Below are 22,308 nucleotides of genomic sequence, written 5' to 3' on the forward strand. Positions count from 1 at the left end.
AAAAGGATCGACAAACAGTTGTTGGGATAGAAAATACCCCCAAAAAATCATTAAAAAACTAGCAAAATCTGTCTTTTGATACTCAACGTTTCGGGGACATTTGCTCGGTACCAAAATAGTATTGAAGTTTGTTTATTTCTGGTTCTGCACCAATTAGATCAAAGCGAATGATCTAGATATGTTTTCTGTGCAGTTGCATCTGGGCCGTGTCGAATGCAGCCGACCACATGTCTGTGTTTCCCTCCGTCTGCAGACGCCCTGGAGGCCGCCACCGCTCCGCCCAGCGGCAACTCCAGCGAGTCTCCGACCCCGACTCCCCCGTCCTCCCTCCCTCTCCGGCTGTCCGCCGACCACGAGGTGCAGCACGTGGAGGTCGAGCTGGTGACCCCTCCTCCGGCCGCCGTCGGCGCTTCGCCCAAAACCGGCATCATCCGCCGCACGCTGAAGTACTCGGAGACCGACCTGGACGCCGTCCCGCTGCGCTGCTACCGGGAGACGGACATCGACGAGGTGCTGCTGGCCGAGCAGGACGACGCCGACTCCGCCTTCGGGAGCAACCGCAGCGTGCAGGGCACCTCGGGGACCGGCAGCAGCCCGCTGGGGGGTCCGGCCGACGGGGTGGAGGGGCAGGAGAGGAGGGTGGGGGCGGAGGGCGAGGAGGGCGAGGAAGAAGAGGAGGAGGACGAGGAGGAGGAAGAAATGGTGAGCTGGGCCAGTGTGAGGATGCAAGGAGACAACAGGAAGCAGCAGCACGCGGCGCGGGACGAGCCGGAGGTGTTCGGACACCTGCTGAAGAGGTGAAACGTGAAAACACGCCACACTCACGCGCACATGCACAAGCACACGCACGCACACACGCACGCACACAAATCACAGTAAAGATGTACATCTGAATTTAGATCTCAGGCCTCGCCTGTTCCTCGAGGAGCTTGTAAACAGGTTCGGTGGCTTCTGTAACAGTTCAGCACATTCTGTCTTTTTAGGAAATGCAGTTCTGACTCCTTTAGTCTTGATCAGTGGTTCCCAACCAGGTGAAGTGAAGTCAAAGCTGCATTCTCTCTCCTGCCCACCAGAGGGCGACTCAAAACAAAGCTCTCAAAAAAAAACGCTTGGAAAAAAAAAAATTGAAAAAAAAACCTTTGAAAAAAAAAACGCTTGGAAAAAAAAACCCTCCACAAAAAAAAAAAACGCTAAAAAAATATGCTACAAAAAAAACCTTTGAAAAAAAAACACTTGACAAAAACCCTCCAAAAAAAACCGCTTGAAAAAAAAACCTTGGAAAAAAAAACGCTTAAAAAAAAAACGCTTGAAAAAAACGTTCCAAAAGCAAAAAATTGAAAAAAAAGAACTTGAAAAAAAAATAAAATTTGAAAAAAAAAAATAATTGAAAAATAAAGCGCTCAAAAAAAAAGAGCGCTACAAAAAAAACGCTTGTAAAAAAAAACGGTCGACAAAAAAAAAAAAACGCTTGAAAAAAACGCTTGGAAAAAAAGCTTGAAAAAAAAAAAAAAAAAAAAAAAAAATTCAAAAAGAAAGCGCTCCAAAAAAAAAACGCTTGAAAAAGAAAACGCTTCAAAAAAAAGTAGACAAAAAAAAAACACTTGAAAAAAACACCTTTGAAAAAAAAAAGCTTGGAAAAAAAACACCTTTGAAAAAAAAAAGCTTGGAAAAAAAATCCTTTGAAAAAAAAAATCCTTTGAAAAAAAAAATGCTTGGAAAAAAAAACGTTTGAAAAAAAAAAATCCACAAAAAAAAAAAAATCCACAAAAAAAAAAACGCTCGGAAAAAAAAACGCTCGACAAAAAAAAAAAAAACGCTTGAAAAAAACGCTTAGAAAAAAAACGCTTGAAAAAAAAAAAAAAAAAAAGAAAAATTCAAAAAGAAAGCGCTCCAAAAAAAAAACGCTTGAAAAAGAAAACGCTTCAAAAAAAAGTAGACAAAAAAAAAACACTTGAAAAAAACACCTTTGAAAAAAAAAAGCTTGGAAAAAAAACACCTTTGAAAAAAAAAAGCTTGGAAAAAAAATCCTTTGAAAAAAAAAATCCTTTGAAAAAAAAAACGCTTGGAAAAAAAAACGTTTGAAAAAAAAAAATCCACAAAAAAAAAAAAATCCACAAAAAAAAAAACGCTCGGAAAAAAAAACGCTCGACAAAAAAAAAAAAACGCTTGAAAAAAACGCTTAGAAAAAAAACGCTTGAAAAAAAAAATAAATAAATAAAAAATTCAAAAAGAAAGCGCTCCAAAAAAAAACGCTTGAAAAAGAAAACGCTTCAAAAAAAAGTAGACAAAAAAAAAACACTTGAAAAAAAATCCTTTGAAAAAAAAACGCTTGGAAAAAAAAACGTTTGAAAAAAAAAAATTGAAAAAAAAAAAAAATCCACAAAAAAAAAACGCTCGGAAAAAAAACCTTTGAAAAAAAAAAAACGCTTGAAAAAAAAAAATGATTGAAAAAAAAACGCTCCAAAAAAAAAGGTCGCTCTCAAAAAGAAAACCTGCGCTCTCAATTCCCAAAAAAAAGAACAAGAAACTTGCTTGCATAATAAAGACACATCTACCTTCATACTGTGCTTCATGTGTTAAACATGCATTATCTCTCCTCAGGGTTGTATAGAAGTCTGTCAAAAGTGACAGTTGGATGTATAGACTTCTGCAGAATTCATTTAGTTCTCAACGTTTCTTTACAAACACATCCGTGTCGCTTCAGTGTTCTGACTCCGCCTCCCTCTGCGTCCAGGCCGATGCAAACGTTTTTTGACAACCACCACCCGGCCCTGAAATCCCCCATCTTGGTGTCGGGTCCCCGCTGCGCCGCGGAGGACACCTTCAGCCGCCACTTCGAGAGCATCATGGAGTCCCACCGGGCCAAAGGCACGTCCTACAACAGCCTGGACAGCGAGGAGCTGCTGACCTCCAGCACCCAGACCGTGCTGACCTTCGACCTGCCCACGCTCACGCCCGCCATCCACGGGCCGGTGTGCCAGAGCGCCAGGCAGATCGTGCAGCTCAGCTTCGCCCCGCTGGCCCACGACGAGCGGCCCAGCATCTCCGACTCCATCTTCACCACCACGGGGGACTCGGACGCCACCCGGGCGCCGTCCAGCGAGCGGCTGAGCAGCGGCTCGGACGACACGCCGCCCCGAGGCCGAGGCTGCTCGCAGCTGGGGAGCAGCTGGTACAGCAACCCGTCCTTCTCGCTGCCGAGGTGAGGGGGCGGCTGCATTCTCTCTCCTGACCACCAGGGGGCGACTCCTCTGGTTGTATAGAAGTCTATAAAACATGACTTCTGCTGTTGGAGCAGCAGATGTTTTAACTTTCTTCTCGAGATGTTCGGCTTCTGACTGACGGCTGAAACGCTGTCGAACTGTTTCATCAAGAATCTGAGTGACGTGAATCTGGGTCATGTTTGTTGTTGCGTATCGTTCTGATTTTCTATTTATCTCCACTCTGCACTGAAATAGAGTGTCTGGGGATACAGTCTTCCTTGTACTGTAAACCACACACACAGACAGACACACAATATGTGTGTCTGTCTGTGTGTGTGTGTGTGTGTGTGTGTGTGTGTGTGTGTTGGTTCAGGCTTCATGTGGAGTCGGTGCCTCGTTAGTGGACGGTTGTCGGCCTCCTTGTGCAGAGCGGCGCTGCAGTGCTATTCTGGAGCCGAGCAGCTTCTGAGTGAAGGTCACTGGAAGGCTGCCTGCGTGTGTGTGTGTGTGTGTGCACCTGTGTGTGTGTGTGTGTGTGTGTAATTTGTGAATCCATCTGGGCATATTCTCATATCTGTACGTGTTGGAGTGTGTGCATGCACGTGCATCCCTAGGTGGTTTTCGATGGTTGTATACTTGAAGTGTGTGTGTGTGTGCACGCGCATATATGTGTGTGTGTGTGTATGTGTGTGTGTGTGTGTGTGTGTGTGTGTGTGACAGAGGCAGATGGCCGCTGCAGCAGTGATGAACTCACCTTGACTGTCAGAGTGCCAAAGACTTTTAGTTTTAACCCTCCGCAGGCGGCCGTTCCTCCTCCTGCTCGTGCTGCACGCTGAGCGGCGGCGTCTCGGCTTCTTCACGCGTCTGCAACACGCGTGCAGCCGCCTGTCGGGCGTCACGCGTGGCGGCGAGGCGCGCCGTCTTCAGGCAACGTCACGCTAACTTACAGTGACAGCACTGCAGAGGTAGAGCGACCGCACCTCGGGTCACCTTGTCGCTTTGGCCACTAGATGGCAGCAGAGGGCAGAAGTCAGCTCGTACATCGCCCCCTCCGCATGCAGGTGAGCTGCAGGAGCGCTGCAGGTATTTATAGTTTTCCCGCACAAACGCAGGTCGTCTTTTAAACGTGGACTGATTATTTTTTTAATCTCTCTGCGTCCTGATGAAACTCTTTGTTTGAGAGCCTCGTCGGCTCGGTGGATGTTTGCTCTTCGTCTTATCGCTCCTGTGCGAGCAGCCGCTCCGGTCGGAGAGGAATCTCTGGAATCCAGCAGCGAGGCCACCGGGCAAATATTTCCCCAAGTCCAGAGTTTGATAAAAAAAAGTTGGAATTTCACTCCCCTCTTCCTCCTCCTCCTCTTCCTCCTCCTCCATACAGTCCTCTCTATCAGACAGGAGCTCATTGTGCTGCCTGCCGACCGACTGAAGGTTCAAATATAAACAAGAGGCGCCGTTAAAGCAAGAAGCCGACACCGGGCGTTCGATTCCCTCACGGCCTCTCGGCGCGACGGAGCTGTGAACAGACTCCACGCCGGACAAAAGGCCTCTTCTCTCTCTCTCTCTCTCTCTCTCTCTCTCTCTCTCTCTCTCTCTCTCTCTCTCTCTCTCCGAGGAACGAGTTTAAACCAGACACCTCACACACACAAACAAGCTGGAATAAAAGTTGTGCAACAGACAATGGAGGGATGGATGAGAGGTGGAGATGGAGGGAGAGAGAGATAGAGGGAGGGAGGGAGAGAGAGGAATGGAGGGGGGAGAAAAGTTTATTATTTTTTAGGCAACAGTCAAGTGTCACACTTTGTTTTACATTCAAGGTCAGCAGAGGACGTTTACACAGAGAGAGAGAGAGAGAGAGAGAGAGAGAGAGAGAGAGAGAGAGAGAGAGAGAGAGAGAGAGAGAGAGGGAAAGAGAGAGAGAGAGAGAGAGAGAGAGAGAGAGAGAGAGGGAAAGAGAGAGAGAGAGAGAGAGAGAGAAAGAGAGAGAGGGAAAGAGAGAGAGAGAGAGAGGGAAAGAGAGAGAGGGGAGAGGGAGGGAGAGGGAGAGAGAGAGAAAGAGAGAGGGAGGGAAAGAGAGAGAGGAGGAGGGAGAGAGAAAAAGAAAGCGGGAGAAGGAGGAGTGAAAAGAGAAAACAGAAACTCCAGCAGACTCAGAAGGAAAGAGCGATAGAGGATCAGCATTTCAGGACAAACAGCTCTAACTTTTTTTCGGGGGGGGAGGAGGAAGAGGAGGAAGAAGAGCAGGAGGAGGAAGAGGAGGAGGAGGAGGAGGAGGAGGAGGGAGCTGTGAGGATCAAATGACAGCGGACACAGAGGAAGACTCGTGAAGTCTCCGTCTGACTCAAACACAGAGGAATGTCAGAGCGCCCGCGAGAGGCGACAGGTGTTCCTGCTCGCCGGCGGTGATGCGTTCAGGTGCCGAGGAGGGAGAGGGAGGGGGGGGCGGGCCGAGGAGAGGTGGCGTTCAGGGGACGCCGATGAGGCCGCCGTCTGTCTTCTGCTGCCACGGTTCAGCCGCAGGCGACCAGGAGAGGTACTTGTCCATCAGGCGGTCTTGCCACAGGTGAGTCTCACCTGTCTCACCTGTCTGTGGGAGCATTCCAGAGGACTTGAACGCGACCACGTGTTGACGGATCACATTCGTGGTCCCCAGAGGAGCCTCGATGACGTTGGCGTTTCTGTGTCTTTATGACGGACACCTGACACCTCGAGGTTCATTTCTACTGAAACATCTCAGAGTATCTACAACAGATGTTGTGTTTACTACAATAGATTGTCACCAAATTCGTGGTCCCCAGACGATACACCCTAAAGACTTGTGTTATCCTCGTCACCATGAGGTTCACATTGATGTTTTTCTTATGTATCGCAATGTAAATTTGGTAGAGATGTTCCTGGTCCTCAGAGCATTTCTGATATACTTTTGTCGTGGTTTCCAGATGATACATCCTCAATACTTTCCCTTTTGTGTTTATATTTGTGGGATTCTTTTATGTATCGTCATGAAATTTGCTGGGGTTGTTCTTGGTCCCCAGATGATGTATCCTAACAGCTTTGGTGATCTTTTGACTTTCCCTCTAGCGCCACCTGCCAGTCAAATGTTGCATTCATAAAGTGAAATATCTCACAACATCTACTTAATGGATTGTCACCAAATTCGTGGTTTCCAGATGATAAATCCTCATGACTTTGGTGATTCTCTTGACTTTTAGAGGTTCACATTTGTTGGGTTTGTTTATTATGTATTATAAAATGTGGAAGAGGTGTTCATGGTCCCCAGGTGACTTTCCCTCTTCCTCTTTATGGTTTTAAAGTGAACTATCTCAACAACTATTGCATGGATGTCCGTGATATTTGGCAGACACGTTCATGTCCCTCGCAGGATGAACTGTAATAACTTTGGTGATGCTCTGACTTTTCACTATAGCGCCACCAACAGGCCAAACTTTTAATATGTCCAACATTCCCGTCAGCCTCAGTGGCAACACACTAAACTGGAGCAGCGCTAACTTGTTAGCCTAACCTATTAGCAGATACATGTGAACCAGTATACCAGCTTGTTAGCATTGTTAGCATCGAGCTCACAGCTCAAAGGGCGGCCTCAGAGGCCTTCAGGCTTAGTTCTCGCTCTTCTGTGAACTCTGTGGACCATTGTATCCTCGTAGCTTTCTCAGCCAATCAGCTTTTGTTATTAATTGCTGTTTGCTGTGTTTCAGTCGCCATGACTCTCTTACAGTGCTCGGCTGTGTCACTGCAGGAAGCTTAAGCCCTCGACTCTGGGTTTTTTCTTGGCTGGTTCCTCGTGCTGGAAAACCAAATGAGAGCTGCTCTTGTTCAGGAAGCTCTTCTGGCTTTCTGGAAACGAAACCCCGTCGGCTTGTCGAGCCGCCATTGTTCTTCCATCGGCCCGCCGTGGCGTGACCGGAGCGCTCGCACGGCTCTCGGCGTCTGGAACTCGGAGACCTTCGTCTCCGTAATCTGGGAGCCGGGAGAAGTAGTTCTCTTTCAGCTCGGCGTGACATAACATGCTTAAAATATTATCGCGGGGTGATTCAGATGTAATAAGTTTTGCATTTCTGAACTGGTTTAAGCTTTTGAAGGAGCTTAATTAGGAAGAGATAACAGGAACGCTGGCACAAGAGCCAGATTTGTGACGCGTATAATCCAGAATGCTGCGTTTTGATCGTGAAAAGATTTTCATGCATTCTTGTTAATGATTTAATGTAAAATACAGGATTTGTTTACGACTGCATGTATTCTTCTCCCTCCTCTGATCCTCTCATATCACCATGCACATATACTGAATGTATTATACTCAGTTTAAGAGATATTTATCTTTCTTTTAAGCTACTTTCTCTTGATCCGCCTTCCTCCTCACCTCCCCTCCGTGTACTTTACTTAAAACCTTGTGTGCAGCTGGAGACTGATTTAAGGTCAGAGCTGCACGGATTAGATATTAGAATTAAATTATTGATACAGCAGAGTTATTAGTTTTTTATATTAGTATCACCATCATTCTTTGTTCCTCCGTTCTTCCCCTCCTCTCTTTCCTTTTGAATTATTTACAAATCTTTGTCATTTGAAGCAAAAAGTTCCTTTCCTTTTCCACATCTCTCGACCTGTCCGTCTATATTTGTGCCTAATAATCACTTCTGCCCCGTCTTCACCGCTCTGACCTTTGACCTCTGACCCCCTTTCCTCGTCCCTTCCCCTCTCAGCAGGGACAAGGCCCGCCTGGCGACGGACTCGGAGCTGGACCAGGACCTCAGCGAGCGTCTGGGTCTGGACAGGCAGCGACACGCTCACCAACGGCAGCCACCGAGCCGACGTGGCGGCGGCGCGACGTCTCGCCAAGCGGCTCTTCAACCTGGACGGCTTCCGCAAGTCCGACGTGGCGCCGCACCTCAGCAAGAAGTGAGCGCAGTCCCTGGACGGGTTGTTTGAGCCGTTCAGATGTATGAGAAACGCTAAAAAGGAAGCGTGAGGCTGTGTTGCCTCAAAGCACACGTAGCGTAATCCTGCCTAGCGTAGCGTTAGCACCGCCGCTAACTAGCTAATATTTATGTTTATGTTATTAATATTTAGAATGTTATGAGAGTAGAACAACTGTGTGTAACTACATCTATACTTTACGGTGTGTCTCTCTCTCTCTCTCTCTCTCTCTCTCTCTCTCTCTCTCTCTCTCTCTCTCTCTCTCTCTCTCTCTCCTTGTTGGTGCTGATGAGATCAAAAAGTGGGATTAAAGTCTTTCTGTACTTTCTAGCGCTCTGGGAATCTTCTTCCTCTTAGTTTCTGTTCTGCTTCCTGGCCTCCGGTCTGCAGCTTTTGACTGACAGACGACTGATTGGCATTTTTTGAGGCTCTTTGTTGTTTTTGATCGTTGTGTTCTTTCCTTATATGTTTCTTCCTTAAATGTTCTTTCTTCAAATGTTCTTTTCTCTTTCCTCATATGTTCTTTCCTCATATGTTCTTTCCTCATATGTTCTTTCTTCATATGTTCTTTCCTCATATGTTCTTTCTTCATATGTTCTTTCCTCATATGTTCTTTCCTCATATGTTCTTTCTTCATATGTTCTTTCCTCATATGTTCTTTCTTCATATGTTCTTTCTTCATATGTTCTTTCCTCATATGTTCTTTCTTCATATGTTCTTTCCTCATATGTTCATTCTTCATATGTTCTTTCCTCATATGTTCTTTCTTCATATGTTCTTTCTTCATATGTTCTTTCCTCATATGTTCTTTCTTCATATGTTCTTTCCTCATATGTTCTTTCCTCATATGTTCTTTCTTCATATGTTCTTTCCTCATATGTTCTTTCTTCATATGTTCTTTCCTCATATGTTCTTTCCTCATATGTTCTTTCCTCATATGTTCTTTCCTCATATGTTCTTTCTTCATATGTTCTTTCCTCATATGTTCTTTCTTCATATGTTCTTTCCTCATATGTTCTTTCTTCATATGTTCTTTCTTCATATGTTCTTTCCTCATATGTTCTTTCTTCATATGTTCTTTCCTCATATGTTCTTTCCTCATATGTTCTTTCCTCATATGTTCTTTCCTCATATGTTCTTTCCTCATATGTTCTTTCTTCATATGTTCTTTCCTCATATGTTCTTTCTTCATATGTTCTTTCCTCATATGTTCTTTCTTCATATGTTCTTTCCTCATATGTTCTTTCTTCATATGTTCTTTCTTCATATGTTCTTTCCTCATATGTTCTTTCTTCATATGTTCTTTCCTCATATGTTCTTTCCTCATATATTCTTTCCTCATATGTTCTTTCCTCATATGTTCTTTCTTCATATGTTCTTTCCTCATATGTTCTTTCTTCATATGTTCTTTCCTCATATGTTCTTTCTTCATATGTTCTTTCCTCATATGTTCTTTCCTCATATGTTCTTTCCTCATATGTTCTTTCCTCATATGTTCTTTCTTCATGTTCTTTCCTCATATGTTCTTTCCTCATATGTTCTTTCTTCATATGTTCTTTCCTCATATGTTCTTTCCTCATATGTTCTTTCCTCTTTCCTTTTGTTCGTCCTACATATGTTCTTTCCTCTTTCCTCTTGTTCTTTCCTCATATGTTCTTTCTTCATTTGTTATTTCCTCATATGTTCTTTCTTCATATGTTCTTTCCTCATATGTTCTTTCCTCTTTCCTTTTGTTCTTTCCTCATATGTTCTTTCTTCATATGTTCTATCCACATTTGTTATTTCCTCATATGTTCTTTCTTCATATGTTCTTTCCTCATATGTTCTTTCCTCATATGTTCTTTCTTCATATGTTCTTTCCTCATATGTTCTTTCTTCATATGTTCTTTCTTCATATGTTCTTTCTTCATATGTTCTTTCTTCATATGTTCTTTCCTCATATGTTCTTTCCCATCTGGTCCGTCCACAGTAATGACTTCAGTCGCATGGTCGCAGAAGAGTATCTGAGTTTCTTCAACTTCACCAGCCTCTCCATCGACCAGGCGCTGCGGTGAGAAACAATAACATTTAATCACCAAAGATACTAAATAAATTCATAATGTGACGTGAAGACGTATTTCAGCAAAACATCTTATTGTTTTTTTGCAAATACAATAAATATGTTTTCATAAAAACAGAAGTTTTCATTCCCTCTGGTGTGGAGCGCTGCCCCCTAGAGGGCGGCGCTGGTACTGCATCCAGACTAGAGGACAGTTTTACTGCCTCCTGGAAGTATTTATCGTGGTATTTACTCAGATATTAGTTGTACTGACCCGTCAACGCGCTCACCTTCACGCTGAAGACGAGCAGTGAGCTCGTTCCTCAGAAGACGCTGATGAGCAGTTAGTACCTGGCAGTAAAGACACAAGTACTGACATCATTACTACAAGTACAGCAGTAGTAGTACAATATTCCATCACAAGTAAAAGTCCTGCATTCGAAAAGTACAATAAATGTGTTTTAAATATCTAAATTGAAAGTATGTCTGTCACATATCTATGTTAAATATATATTGAATACCTTTATAACTGTTATTATTCACAGTTTTTATATTGAGTTGGAGCTATTTTACATATTTTTAGGTAGTTTTATAAGTTTGCATCATATTTTTGAAGTATCTATATAAATGTAATTTATTAGAATAAAGTAAAATATTTTCCCCGACATGTATTGAAGTAGAAGTACATAGTACCATGCAATAGAAATACTTAAGTACAACACTTAGATGAATGAGATAATTTGTATTTCTAATTACATTTGAGTCCGTAAAACATATAATTAGTAAATATATTAGCAACACAGTGACACTTCAGGGAGCTTCAAATGAAATACATCTTCATCTTCTGTGGTTGTGTTGACTGGACGAGACCTCCTGACGTGTTGTGTGTTTGTGTGTTTGTGTGTTTGTGTCTGCAGGACTTTCCTGAAGCAGTTTGCCCTGATGGGCGAGACGCAGGAGAGAGAGCGAGTGCTGTCACACTTCTCTAAGCGTTACCTGAAGTGCAACCCCAAAGCCATGCAGTCAGAGGGTGAGAGTCCTGCAGAGAGCAGCGGACACACAGCAGATGATCCACGGTTCATGAAAACATGGATTTATGACTGCACATGTGTGTGTGTTCATCCTGTAGATGCAGTTCACACTCTCACCTGCGCTCTGATGCTGCTGAACACCGACCTGCACGGCCAGGTGAGTCCCATCTCGGTGCGTTCATGTGCACAATCACGTACATGTGCACATTTGTAGTTTTAATGATGTCACTCGCTCTCCTCCTGTTGGTTCTCCATTAGCCGTGATGCTAACGCTACTAGCTCTCCTCCTGTTGGTTCTCCATTAGCCGTGATGCTAACGCTACTAGCCCTCGTCCTGTTGGTTCTCTATTAGCCGTGATGCTAACGCTACTAGCCCTCCTCCTGTTGGTTCTCCGTTAGCGGTGATGCTAACGTCACTAGCTCTCCTCCTGTTGGTTCTCCGTTAGCGGTGCTGCTAACGTCACTAGCTCTCCTCTTGTCGGTTCTCTGTTAGCGGTGCTGCTAACGCTACTAGCTCTCCTCCTGTCGGTTCTCCGTTAGCGGTGCTGCTAACGCTACTAGCTCTCCTCCTGTTGGTCTAAACACTGATTGGTCGTTTACAAAGTCACATGATCAGACAGCAGAGGAACATCCATGACGTCCTGATCACATGACCTACTGGATGCATAAATCTTTATTTACTCCGTGATGGTTAACGGTAAGCTGTGACGGGGGAAGAGAGGATCACTAATGTGCACACACAAATAAACCGACAAATAAAACATGAGCTTTTAAAAGCCTCCTTCTCCTCTGATGCCATTTCTTGATCTGCTCTGGAGTTTCGGGAGCGCGAGCGCCGGCCTCCAGCTGATCCGCGGGTCGGCCGCTGAGCTTCCTCTCCCGCGCTCGTGAGCTACTTTGCTAGTCGGAGCCTCCCTTTGGTGAATCTGGGCCAGTGCGCTCGGCTGCGGAGGCATGATTAATTGAAGTGGCTGCAGAGGTGAGAGGCTTCAACAGATGTGAGCAGATAAACTGTGAGTTTGATCTCCGCTGTGCTCATCGTCACCACCGGGCTCAGCGGTTGGATTAACCCGGTCGTCATCCGCACAGTGTGTCTGAGCCCAACATGGCGTCTTCAGATCGTTTGTTCTGTCCCCCGAACCGACGGGACGGCGCTCAGTTTGAAGCTGGCGGCGCATTTTCATTTCCTCTTCTTTTCCCCCACAGAACATCGGGAAGAGGATGTCGTGCTCGCAGTTCATCGGCAACCTGGAAGGACTGAACGCCGGCCAAGACTTCCACAAGGATCTGCTTAAAGTAAGCTGCGGTCTAAAATAGCACACACACACACACACACACACACACACACACACACACACACACACACACACGCTGTCACGCACAGACACACACATCTGAAGCGAGAGCGTTGTATTGTCCCTCCGATCTGTGCGACTGAGCCCGGCTGTCGGGTCTGCGCTCCACTGCCAGCTGGCGTTGAGATTCATCTCCAAAGGCGTCCAATCAGAAGCCTGCAGCGGGCGCCGCCGCGTCCCGCCGCACGCCGCCGCTGCAGGCCGGAGGCCTTTACACGGCTACGTGGGGTGGAGGGAAAGGGGAAGGGGAGGGGCATCAGATCGGACCATTAGCTTCGACCCGGCGGAGTTGGGGTCGCGACACTTCGTGAGCCTTCAGACCGAGACGCGCGGTGACGCCGCCGATTGGTTCTGGTCTGCAGAGCGGTCGACGCGCCGCAGGGCGCCGGGAGTTCACGTCAACAAGTTGTAATGTGGTATTTATAATGCATGAGCGAGAGAGAGAGAGAGAGAGAGAGAGAGAGAGAGAGAGAGAGAGAGAGAGAGAGAGAGCGAGAGAGAGAGAGAGAGAGAGAGAGAGAGAGAGAGAGAGAGAGAGAGAGAGAGAGCTGGAATGACTTCTGAAATGAAAAGCTGTTATCGGCGGTTCGTCTCCACGCGGCCGTTTGACCGCGAGCTAAAGAAACAGACGTGCATTAGCTCGTTTTTTTGTATTTATTTTGGTCCTAATGCCGCGTACGTCCAGGTCTCTTCACTCACGCCTTCCACTTTCAACAAGCTCTTTTATTCACCCTCTCACCCTCCAGCTGCACTCTCTTCTCTCTCTTTCCTCTCTTCTCTCTCTTTCCTCTCTTCTCTCTTCTCTCTTCTCTCTCTCCTGCAGCAGGTTCTCTACTTGTTTCAGCCGGCTCTCGCTCCTCATCTCCTGTTTTTAAGCAGCCGGCGATGTAGTTTAGATCTCCGTGTGTCTCGTTGCCACCTTCGTCTAAACACAATGGAGGAGGAAGAGGAGGAGGAGGATGAGGAGGAGGAGGAGGACGAGAAGGAGGAGGAAGAGAAGGAAGAGGAGAAGAGCCATGAAGGTGATTGAAGTGACCTTATTAGGACTGAGAAGGAGCGACGGAGCCGTCTACGTCTCTGGCCGAGAGCTGTCAATCACCTTGTAGCCCCGCCCCTAAAGCATCCCCTGCTTTATGGTCTCTTTCACTCTAAATGGAGCACAGACTTCTATACAACCCGAGGAGTCGCAGCTTTAACACATGATCAGGGTCATTCAGTTGGGTGCAGTCTGCCTCCTCACCACTAGGTGCTGCTAGAGCTGACCCACCGCTCCTTTGTGCAGCTTACGTAATAAAATGAAGGTCAAATAACTCAACGTTTCACGCGGGTCCAGAATGGCGGCCTCGCGGGTGACGTGTTGGACCCGCCCTCCCTCCTCTCGCTCTTCGTACCGCTTCACTCGCCCTTCTGAGCGCAGGATGGATGACATCATCAGCCGGTCGTGAGCGGCGGCGTGTGAGCGAGCTGCTTCCCTTCAGTCACACCTGGCCGTCAGCAGCAGGTGTAAATATTTAACAACTGATCTCAGAAGAACTAGTTTTTTGTGGTGCAACCTATTTAGATTCAAGCGTCTATCTCCCTTTAGTGGCCTTTCCTTTCCTTTCCTTTCTCCTTGTTGCCTCCTCTCCTCCCTCCGTCTCTCTCCATCATTTCCTGCAATTAAATAGCTGCCGTTCCTTCCCTCATCTTCATTTCCTCCGCTCGTTCTCTTTCTTTCCCGTTTCCTGTTCGGGGGCCTGGTATCTGTGTTTGTTTGTGCGGTAAATACGTTAGAGCCGCTCTCGCTCCGTCTCATCCTGCAGCACCGCAACAACAACAACAACAACACACTAGTGCACACACTGTTGCACACACCTCGCACATTGTCCCGGCACTTGTTCCAACAGCATCGCAGCGGCCAGCGTCCTTCACATCTTTCTCTTCGTCTTCGTCGTCCTTCTGTCCCTCTTTCTGCTCCTTTCCTCTGACTAGTTGTGTGTTTATTCCTTCTTATTCTTTTGCTTTATTCTCTGTCGCGTTGTGTGTGTCTGTGGGGTTTAACTACACAACAACAACGTCATTAAAACTAAAACATGTTTGTTTGAGGGTTTAAAAGGTTGAAGAACAGAGTCCTCACCTCTTGAGGAATACCGTCATCAGATATTTATGCACTACTAGCTTTTTTTTTAGCAATGCTAACGACGTAGCCGCCGGAGGTCGCTATGAAAGCTAGTGGCGGCGTCAATCGTCCCCAGAGGATGAACCCTGAATGATTTGACTCTTCCTCCAGCGCCACCAGCAGTGCGGTGCTGCTGTGCTCAGAAACCACCGGGTGGCGCTGCGTGAAACAAGTTCAGACGGTCGTGGTGCCCAGAGGATGAACCCCGAGGACTCTGAAGGGGATCCTGTTGTCGTAGCTCCACCTTTTCTTTCATAAGACGGAATTCCTCGCATTTTAATGTCACGCTTCTCAAAGACAAACACCTTAAAGTCAGCGCCGTGAGAGACAGGAAGTTATGACGGACAGGAAGGACTGTTTGCTCTGACCGGCACTATGAAGGAGCAGGACGCAGAAATCTCCTCTGAGCGCTTTGGCTTCTCCATCGCGCCGACGCAGCGCTTCTCTTTTTACGGCAACGTTCTTCACATCGAGAGAGGAGAGCAACGAGGGCAACGAGAGCAACGAGAACAAAGAGAGCAACGAGAGCAACGAGAACAAAGAGAGCAACGAGAACGGAGAACGATTGTAAAGTTGCAGGATGGAAAAACCCCAAAAATGAGCTGAAAAAGGCTTCAAGCTCCTTCAAGCGCAGGGAAACTTCATGTTGCACATTTCATCCATCGCTACTAAAAACATCAAATAAAAATCAAGAAAATTAAAAAAAAATTAAAAATCTAAAAAGATTTTTTTTTAAATAATTGAAATTTAAAAAATCAACATTTTAAAAAACTTTATTTTTAAACGACGTACATTTTAAAAAATTCAAGAAAAAATTAGTTTATAAAAAAATAAGAAAATTTAAAAAAATAAAATTAAAATCTTAATGTTTTTCTTTTTTTTAATAATTTAAATTTAACATTTGAAAAAAAATCAACATTAAAAAAAAAAAAAAAAATCATGAAGTCATGAACCATCCAGGCAGAGAAGGCTGAGGCCACTGATACACAGTACACTGATACACTGTATACTTATACACAGTACACTGATACACTGTATACTTATACACAGTACACTGATACACTGTATACTTATACACAGTACACTGATACACTGTATACTTATACACAGTACACTGATACACTGTATACTTATACACAGTACACTGATACACTGTATACTTATACACAGTACACTGATACACTGTATACTTATACACAGTACACTGATACACTGTATACTTATACACAGTACACTGATACACTGTATACTTATACACAGTACACTGATACACAGTATACTTATACACTGTATACTTATACACAGTACACTGATACACTGTATACTTATACACAGTACACTGATACACTGTATACTTATACACAGTACACTGATACACTGTATACTTATACACAGTACACTGATACAGAGTACACTGATACACTGTATACTTATACACAGTACACTGATACACTGTATACTTATACACAGTACACTGATACACTGTATACTTATACACAGTACACTGATACACAGTATACTTATACACTGTATACTTATACACAGTACACTGATACACTGTATACTTATACACAGTACACTGATACACTGTATACTTATACACAGTACACTGATACACTGTATACTTATACACAGTACACTGATACAGAGTACACTGATACACTGTATACTTATACACAGTACACTGATACACTGTATACTTATACACAGTACACTGATACACAGTACACTGATACACTGTATACTTATACACTGTATACTTATACACAGTACACTGATACACTGTATACTTATACACAGTACACTGATATTTAATGTGAAGCCAACACAAAGTCAATGCAAATAAACAAAAAAAGCAGTTTATTGCATTTGATTGACAGCAGCTCTGCGTTCTGTCCGTCTCGCTGGAGGCTCGGTTCCCTCGAGCGCCTGCAGGTGATGTCATGACCCCAGACGACGGCATCTGCTTTTCTAACGTATCCGTGACCTTCACGAGCAACGGAGATGACATGCTGGCCTCCTCCAACATGTGTATATGCATATATAAATATATATATACATATAACTATAGTGTACAATGGATTGCAGTGATTGAGGTTTTACATTAAATGTTTGTTAAAACATAAAGATGTGAGTCTGATGGAGCCGACAGGTGTTCAGTCCCAGCGGCAGCAGGATGGAGGTCGAGCAGAGCGCTGCACATGCACATGCACATGCACATGCACATGCACATGCACATGCACATGCACATGCACATGCGCTCCGCACGTGTCCGGTGGAGCGCCGGCGCTTGTTTGTCTCAATCAGCGTGTTCTCGTTTCCAGGCTCGGTAACGAGGCAATAAAGCATCTTAATGCATCCGGAGGATCGTTTCCTCCGAGCGGCTGCCAGTCAGCGGCGGCGTGCGAGCGGCCTGACGCCTGCAGCCAACGACTCGGGGAAAACACTCGCTCTAAATCACAAACCTGCTGCATGCAGAGTAGATTATTCTGGCTCATTACAGCGCGGCTCTTATCTTCTTATGGCGGCGTGTGAACCGCTCTGGGAACACGAGTGAAATAAACAGAGAGACGAGGTCAGACGTCTCTGTTATTATGACACACAGAAGACAAACTGTGTGGCTCCTCCTCTTCTGGAGGAGATGGTTCCCTCTTCAACGCTTCCTCGTCTTCATCAAGGACTTCGTCAGATGTTTGTTTGCAGCACTGCAGCGTTTAGAGCTCCACGGCTGATGAGCGGCAATAACCACGAAATAATAAATGATGAAGACGCATTCAGAACCACTGCATGCCCTGCAGCTCCTCCTGCAGCTCCTCCTGCAGCTCCTCCTGCAGCTCCTCCTGCAGCTCCTCCTGCATCTCCTACATCTCCTACATCTCCTGCATCTCCTGCATCTTTTGCATCTCCTGCATCTCCTGCATCTCCTGCATCTCCTGCATCTTCCTACATCTCCTGCATCTCCTACATCTCCTACATCTCCTACATCTCCTGCATCTCCTGCATCTCCTACATCTCTTGCATCTCCTACATCTCCTGCATCTCCTGCATCTCCTGCATCTCGTACATCTCTTGCATCTCCTGCATCTCGTACATCTCCTGCATCTCCTGCATCTCCTACATCTCCTGCATCTCCTGCATCTCGTACATCTTCCTACATCTCCTGCATCTCCTACATCTCCTGCATCTCCTGCATCTCCTGCATCTCCGACATCTCCTGCATCTCCTGCATCTCCTACATCTCCTACATCTCCTACATCTCCTGCATCTCCTGCATCTCCTGCATCTCCTGCAGCTTGTGAGGCTCGTGGCTGTCGGCTCGAGCGAGTGCTTTAGAGGAAACTTTCCGTCTTTACTGTGAGGCTCAGAGATGCAGAGGTTTGCACTCCTCTCTCTCTCCTCAGCACCGCTCAGGGCTTCCAGCTTGAAGTGGGAGCTAATGATGCTGTGAAGTAGGTTACCAGCCCGCATCAGAGCGCCGAGAACAAATCCTGCTGAAATGAAAATGTCGCGCAGCTCAATCGAGACGGGCCGCTCTTCAAACAGCAATCAGACGCCGACGTTCCAGACGTTCCTGACGTTACCGACGTTACCGACGTTCCTGACGCAGAGGAGACGGAGGACTATTTGGTTTTTTCTGAAGTGAAAGGAGAGAAATGTTTCCTTGGGATGTGTCGCTGCTGCTTCAGGAAGCAGCTGCTCATCTCTGAGGGAAACATCACATTCGTGCTGTTTGGGGTCACAAACGTACGTTTCTAAGTTCTGTACTGAAGTACAAAGTTGAGGTACTTGTACTTTACTACACAAGTATTTTCTTCTAACGCCACGTTCTACTTTTACTCCTCTACTCTTTGATCCTTGTTCCTGCTTCTCTGAAGCTTCAGCGTCTTGAGATTTATGCACAAAACAAAATGAGTCGATTGACAGAAAAAAACCTAAAGATGAGTAAGAGACATCGTGATGGAGCCCCTTTGGCTTCTGGGTAATTGTGATGAGCATTAATCACTATTTATTACTATTTTTACTATTTTTACAAACCAATCAATCGATCCATTAATGGAGAAAATGATCAGCAGATGAATCCATAATGAAAATAATCATTATTCTCCATTAAACATGGCTTTTATATTTACATATCAGACATAATATATCATATTAATGCACTAATAGATGATACTTTTACTTCTAATACTTCTCATACTTTACTACGTGTCCACAGCAGGTATTGTGTACTTGTACCAGAGTATTTTCAGCGTGGTATTATTACTCTTTCTGAAGGATCAGCTCGTCCTCTCCAACACGCAGCCAGAAAAATCAATTTTGAACAAAACATTTTGTCTATTTTCACTCCGGAGCTGAACATCTTCGTCCCGTCCTCCTCGTCCTCCTCGTCCTCCTCGTCCTCCTCGTCTTCCTCCGTGTGAGAGAGTTTTGTGTCTTCGTTCAGGCCGGACGACCGTCACCTTAAACTCTCTCAAGGACGATGGCGTCTTTAAACTCGTGCCAAAACCATCTCTCTTCTCTCAGAGAGCAGAGAGATCTTTTCTTTACGTACGAGAATCATAAATCAAGGCCAATTATTTCCTTTTATTCTCACATGATGATAAAAAAGAGCCGAGAGGAAGCGATGAGGAGAGTGAAGCGTCCACATCAAATAACACAATATCACAATATGATATCACAACATGAGACTGAGGCCATTCATGAACTGAATGAAACCAACTGAGCAGCAAAGAGTCGAGTCGGCACATATTTATTTATGTTTTCATCTCTTTCTTCAGCTGGAAAACTCATATTAAAAAAGAGCAATAAAGACGAGGTTATGGATCTATATTCTTCTTCTTCTTCCTCTTCTTCTTCTTCTTCTTCTCCTTCTTCCTCTTCTTCTTCTTTTAAAATGGTGGCGTCTCGGCAGCAGAACTCGACGTCTCACTCGACTCGTCGCTCTGAAAAAATGCAAAATAAATAAAGATAAATGGCGGCGGTGGAGCGTAAAGGGGAGAGCGAGACGCCATGAAAGAGAGGAAGAGTGTGAAGGAGAGACAGCTGCTGAGGTCAGCCGAGACGCGAGGATGAGGATGCCCCCCCCTCCATCTTCCTCTTCCTCCCTCTTCCTCTTCCTCCCCCCGAGCTGTCTGGCCTCCGCGAGGGACAGAGAGATTTAGACAGGATGTGAAATATTGAGTGGGAGGAGAGACTGACAGCAGATGGAGGGAAACTGAAAAAACAAACAAAAAGAAGGACGAGTTGTTTTGCTTCTCATCCTGCTGAGCGGCGCCGGCGGTGGAGCTCGGGGGTTAAGCGCTGCGAGGCGGCGGGGAGGCTCCGCCCACAGAGAGGAGGCTCACGAGGAGGCGCACAGGTGGCGCTGCAGGTTGTTTTGGGGGGTCAAAGGTCGCCGACGTCCTCTTCCCTCCTGGTGGAGGCGCAGCTCGCCATGGCGGCGTGGAGGAGGAGGAGGAGGAGGAAGAGGAGGAAGAGGAGGAGGTTTTCTCTGTCCCCGCTCCCATTAAACTTTTACGGTGACGTTTTAAATTTAGCAAAAGGAGGAAAGTCTGTCAGCCTCCAGCAGCTCAGGTGCAGCTCGTTACGCAACGCTGAGCTGCATGAAATATTCACACCAGTGAGACAGAAAAGAGGAAATTATATGATAATGATCATATTTCACCAGAGCTGCAAGTTCTGTACTGCAGTACTTATTCACTTTATACACGCTTATATTGTACTTTTCACTACAGCAGCTGACACACAGTGCAGAGACTTCTATACAACCAGAGGAGTCGCCCCCTGGTGGTCAGGAGAGAGAATGCAGCTTTAACACATGAAGCATAGACTTCTATACAACCAGAGGAGTCGCCCCCTGGTGGTCAGGAGAGAGAATGCAGCTTTAACACATGAAGCATAGACTTCTATACAACCAGAGGAGTCGCTCCCTGGTGGTCAGGAGAGAGAATGCAGCTTTAACACATGAAGCATAGACTTCTATACAACCAGAGGAGTCGCCCCCTGGTGGTCAGGAGAGAGAATGCAGCTTTAACACATGAAGCATAGACTTCTATACAACCAGAGGAGTCGCTCCCTGGTGGTCAGGAGAGAGAATGCAGCTCTAACACATTTTTAAACGCTATTCTTCCTCATAGTTTTTACATTATTATTCACTATTTTAACTCATTTCTCACCTTAACACAGTTTTGATGCTTAAACATTCACCGTGTTCACGAAGCGTTGTGCTTTTAATAAAACATATTTTATTCATGACACATTTCCTGGTTTGAAAACCTCAAATCTAAACATTCCTCATGTCTGCAGGATGTAAAATATCAACATTAAAACAAGAGAAACGACATGTTGATTCATGTTGAAGGAAAGCTTTGTCATTAGTTCCCAACATGTTGAACTATTCCTTTAATGGTCTCACTGGTGCCGTCTGTTGCATGAAGCTCCTCCTCTCTCCTCCTCTCACCTCCTCCTCTCTCCTCCTCTTCTCTCCTCATCTCTCCTCCTCTCACCTCCTCCTCTCTCCTCCTCTCACCTGCTCTCTCCTCTCACCTCCTCCTCTCACTTCCTCCTCTCTCCTCCTCTCACCTCCTCCTCTCTCCTCCTCTCACTTCCTCCTCTCTCCTCCTCTCACCTCTTCTCACCTCCTCCTCTCACCTCCTCCTTTCACCTCCTCTCACCTCCTCTCGCCTCCTCTCTCCTCCTCTCACCTCCTCCTCTCACCTCCTCCTCTCACCTCCTCTCTCCTCAACACCACCGAATACTGATGCGAGTATAAATATATATTCTTCTTTTGAAAGCATTCGTGTGTGCAGACTGTGATTTGCTGGCGATGACTGAGAGAAGGAAGGAAGGGAGGAGGGAGGAGGGAGGAAGGAGGAGGGAGGAGATAGGGAAGGAGGAGGGAGGGAGGTGCGCATTGACGGAGCAGAGGGAGAGCGCGCGCCGTCCCTCAGCTTCGTTTTGCGCTCTGCGATTCAGGAGCAGCTCCTCTTTTCCTCTCCTCCTCTTCCTCCTCCTCTTCCTCCGCAGCAGCAGCAGGAGGAAGAAGAAGAAGGGAAGCGCTGGATTGGACGTTTTACAACACATAGATACACCGGGCATCCTCTCTCTCTCTCACACACACACACACACACACACACACACACACACGTCTGCAGAGACGCGAGGCATGAGAGACATCAGCGGCGTTTTCCCCCCAAACAGCCGCGACCGCGGAGCGCGCGACGGAGAGAGACTGAGAGGAGGCGCCGAGTGAGAGGATCACAGAGGACGGGGTGGAGGAGGAGGAAGAGGAGGAGGAGGAGGAAGAGGGGGGTGGAGGGGATGGGGATGGAGGGGCGGAGGGTGCAAACCATGACAGCGGACCTCCACACATGGACAGAGGGATCGGGAGGAAGAGGGAGTGAGATAATCTGACACTCAGCGCGCGGACTGTCAGACTGAAGGTCTCCATTTTACACGCAGAGCAACAGGGACGCCGCCGCTCTACTGCTGTCTGTGCTGTAGTAGTACTCTCTCTCTCTCTCTCTCTCTCTCTCTCTCTCTCTCTCTCTCTCTCTCTCTCTCTCTCTCTCTCTCTCTCTCTCTCTCTCTCAAT

General features: G+C 46.0%; 1 protein-coding gene across 1 annotated transcript in view; it reads left to right on the forward strand.

Annotated features, from left to right (window-relative positions):
- Nucleotides 1-665: 665 nt before the first annotated feature.
- The window catches only part of LOC137789354 (PH and SEC7 domain-containing protein 1-like), a 37,402-nt gene continuing 15,759 nt past the window's right edge, over nucleotides 666-22,308 (forward strand). The window contains 8 exon segments of the mRNA XM_068582840.1: nucleotides 666-797; nucleotides 2,735-3,202; nucleotides 7,919-7,988; nucleotides 7,990-8,114; nucleotides 10,102-10,182; nucleotides 11,088-11,200; nucleotides 11,300-11,358; nucleotides 12,408-12,497. Of these exon segments, the coding sequence (XP_068438941.1) occupies nucleotides 700-797; nucleotides 2,735-3,202; nucleotides 7,919-7,988; nucleotides 7,990-8,114; nucleotides 10,102-10,182; nucleotides 11,088-11,200; nucleotides 11,300-11,358; nucleotides 12,408-12,497 (1,104 nt within the window). The 5' untranslated portion in view covers nucleotides 666-699.

Source organism: Clinocottus analis, unplaced genomic scaffold (genome assembly GCF_023055335.1).
Source record: "Clinocottus analis isolate CAN_PGR_092001 unplaced genomic scaffold, fCliAna1.0.p SCAF_19, whole genome shotgun sequence".
NCBI classification, from domain to species: domain Eukaryota; kingdom Metazoa; phylum Chordata; class Actinopteri; order Perciformes; family Cottidae; genus Clinocottus; species Clinocottus analis.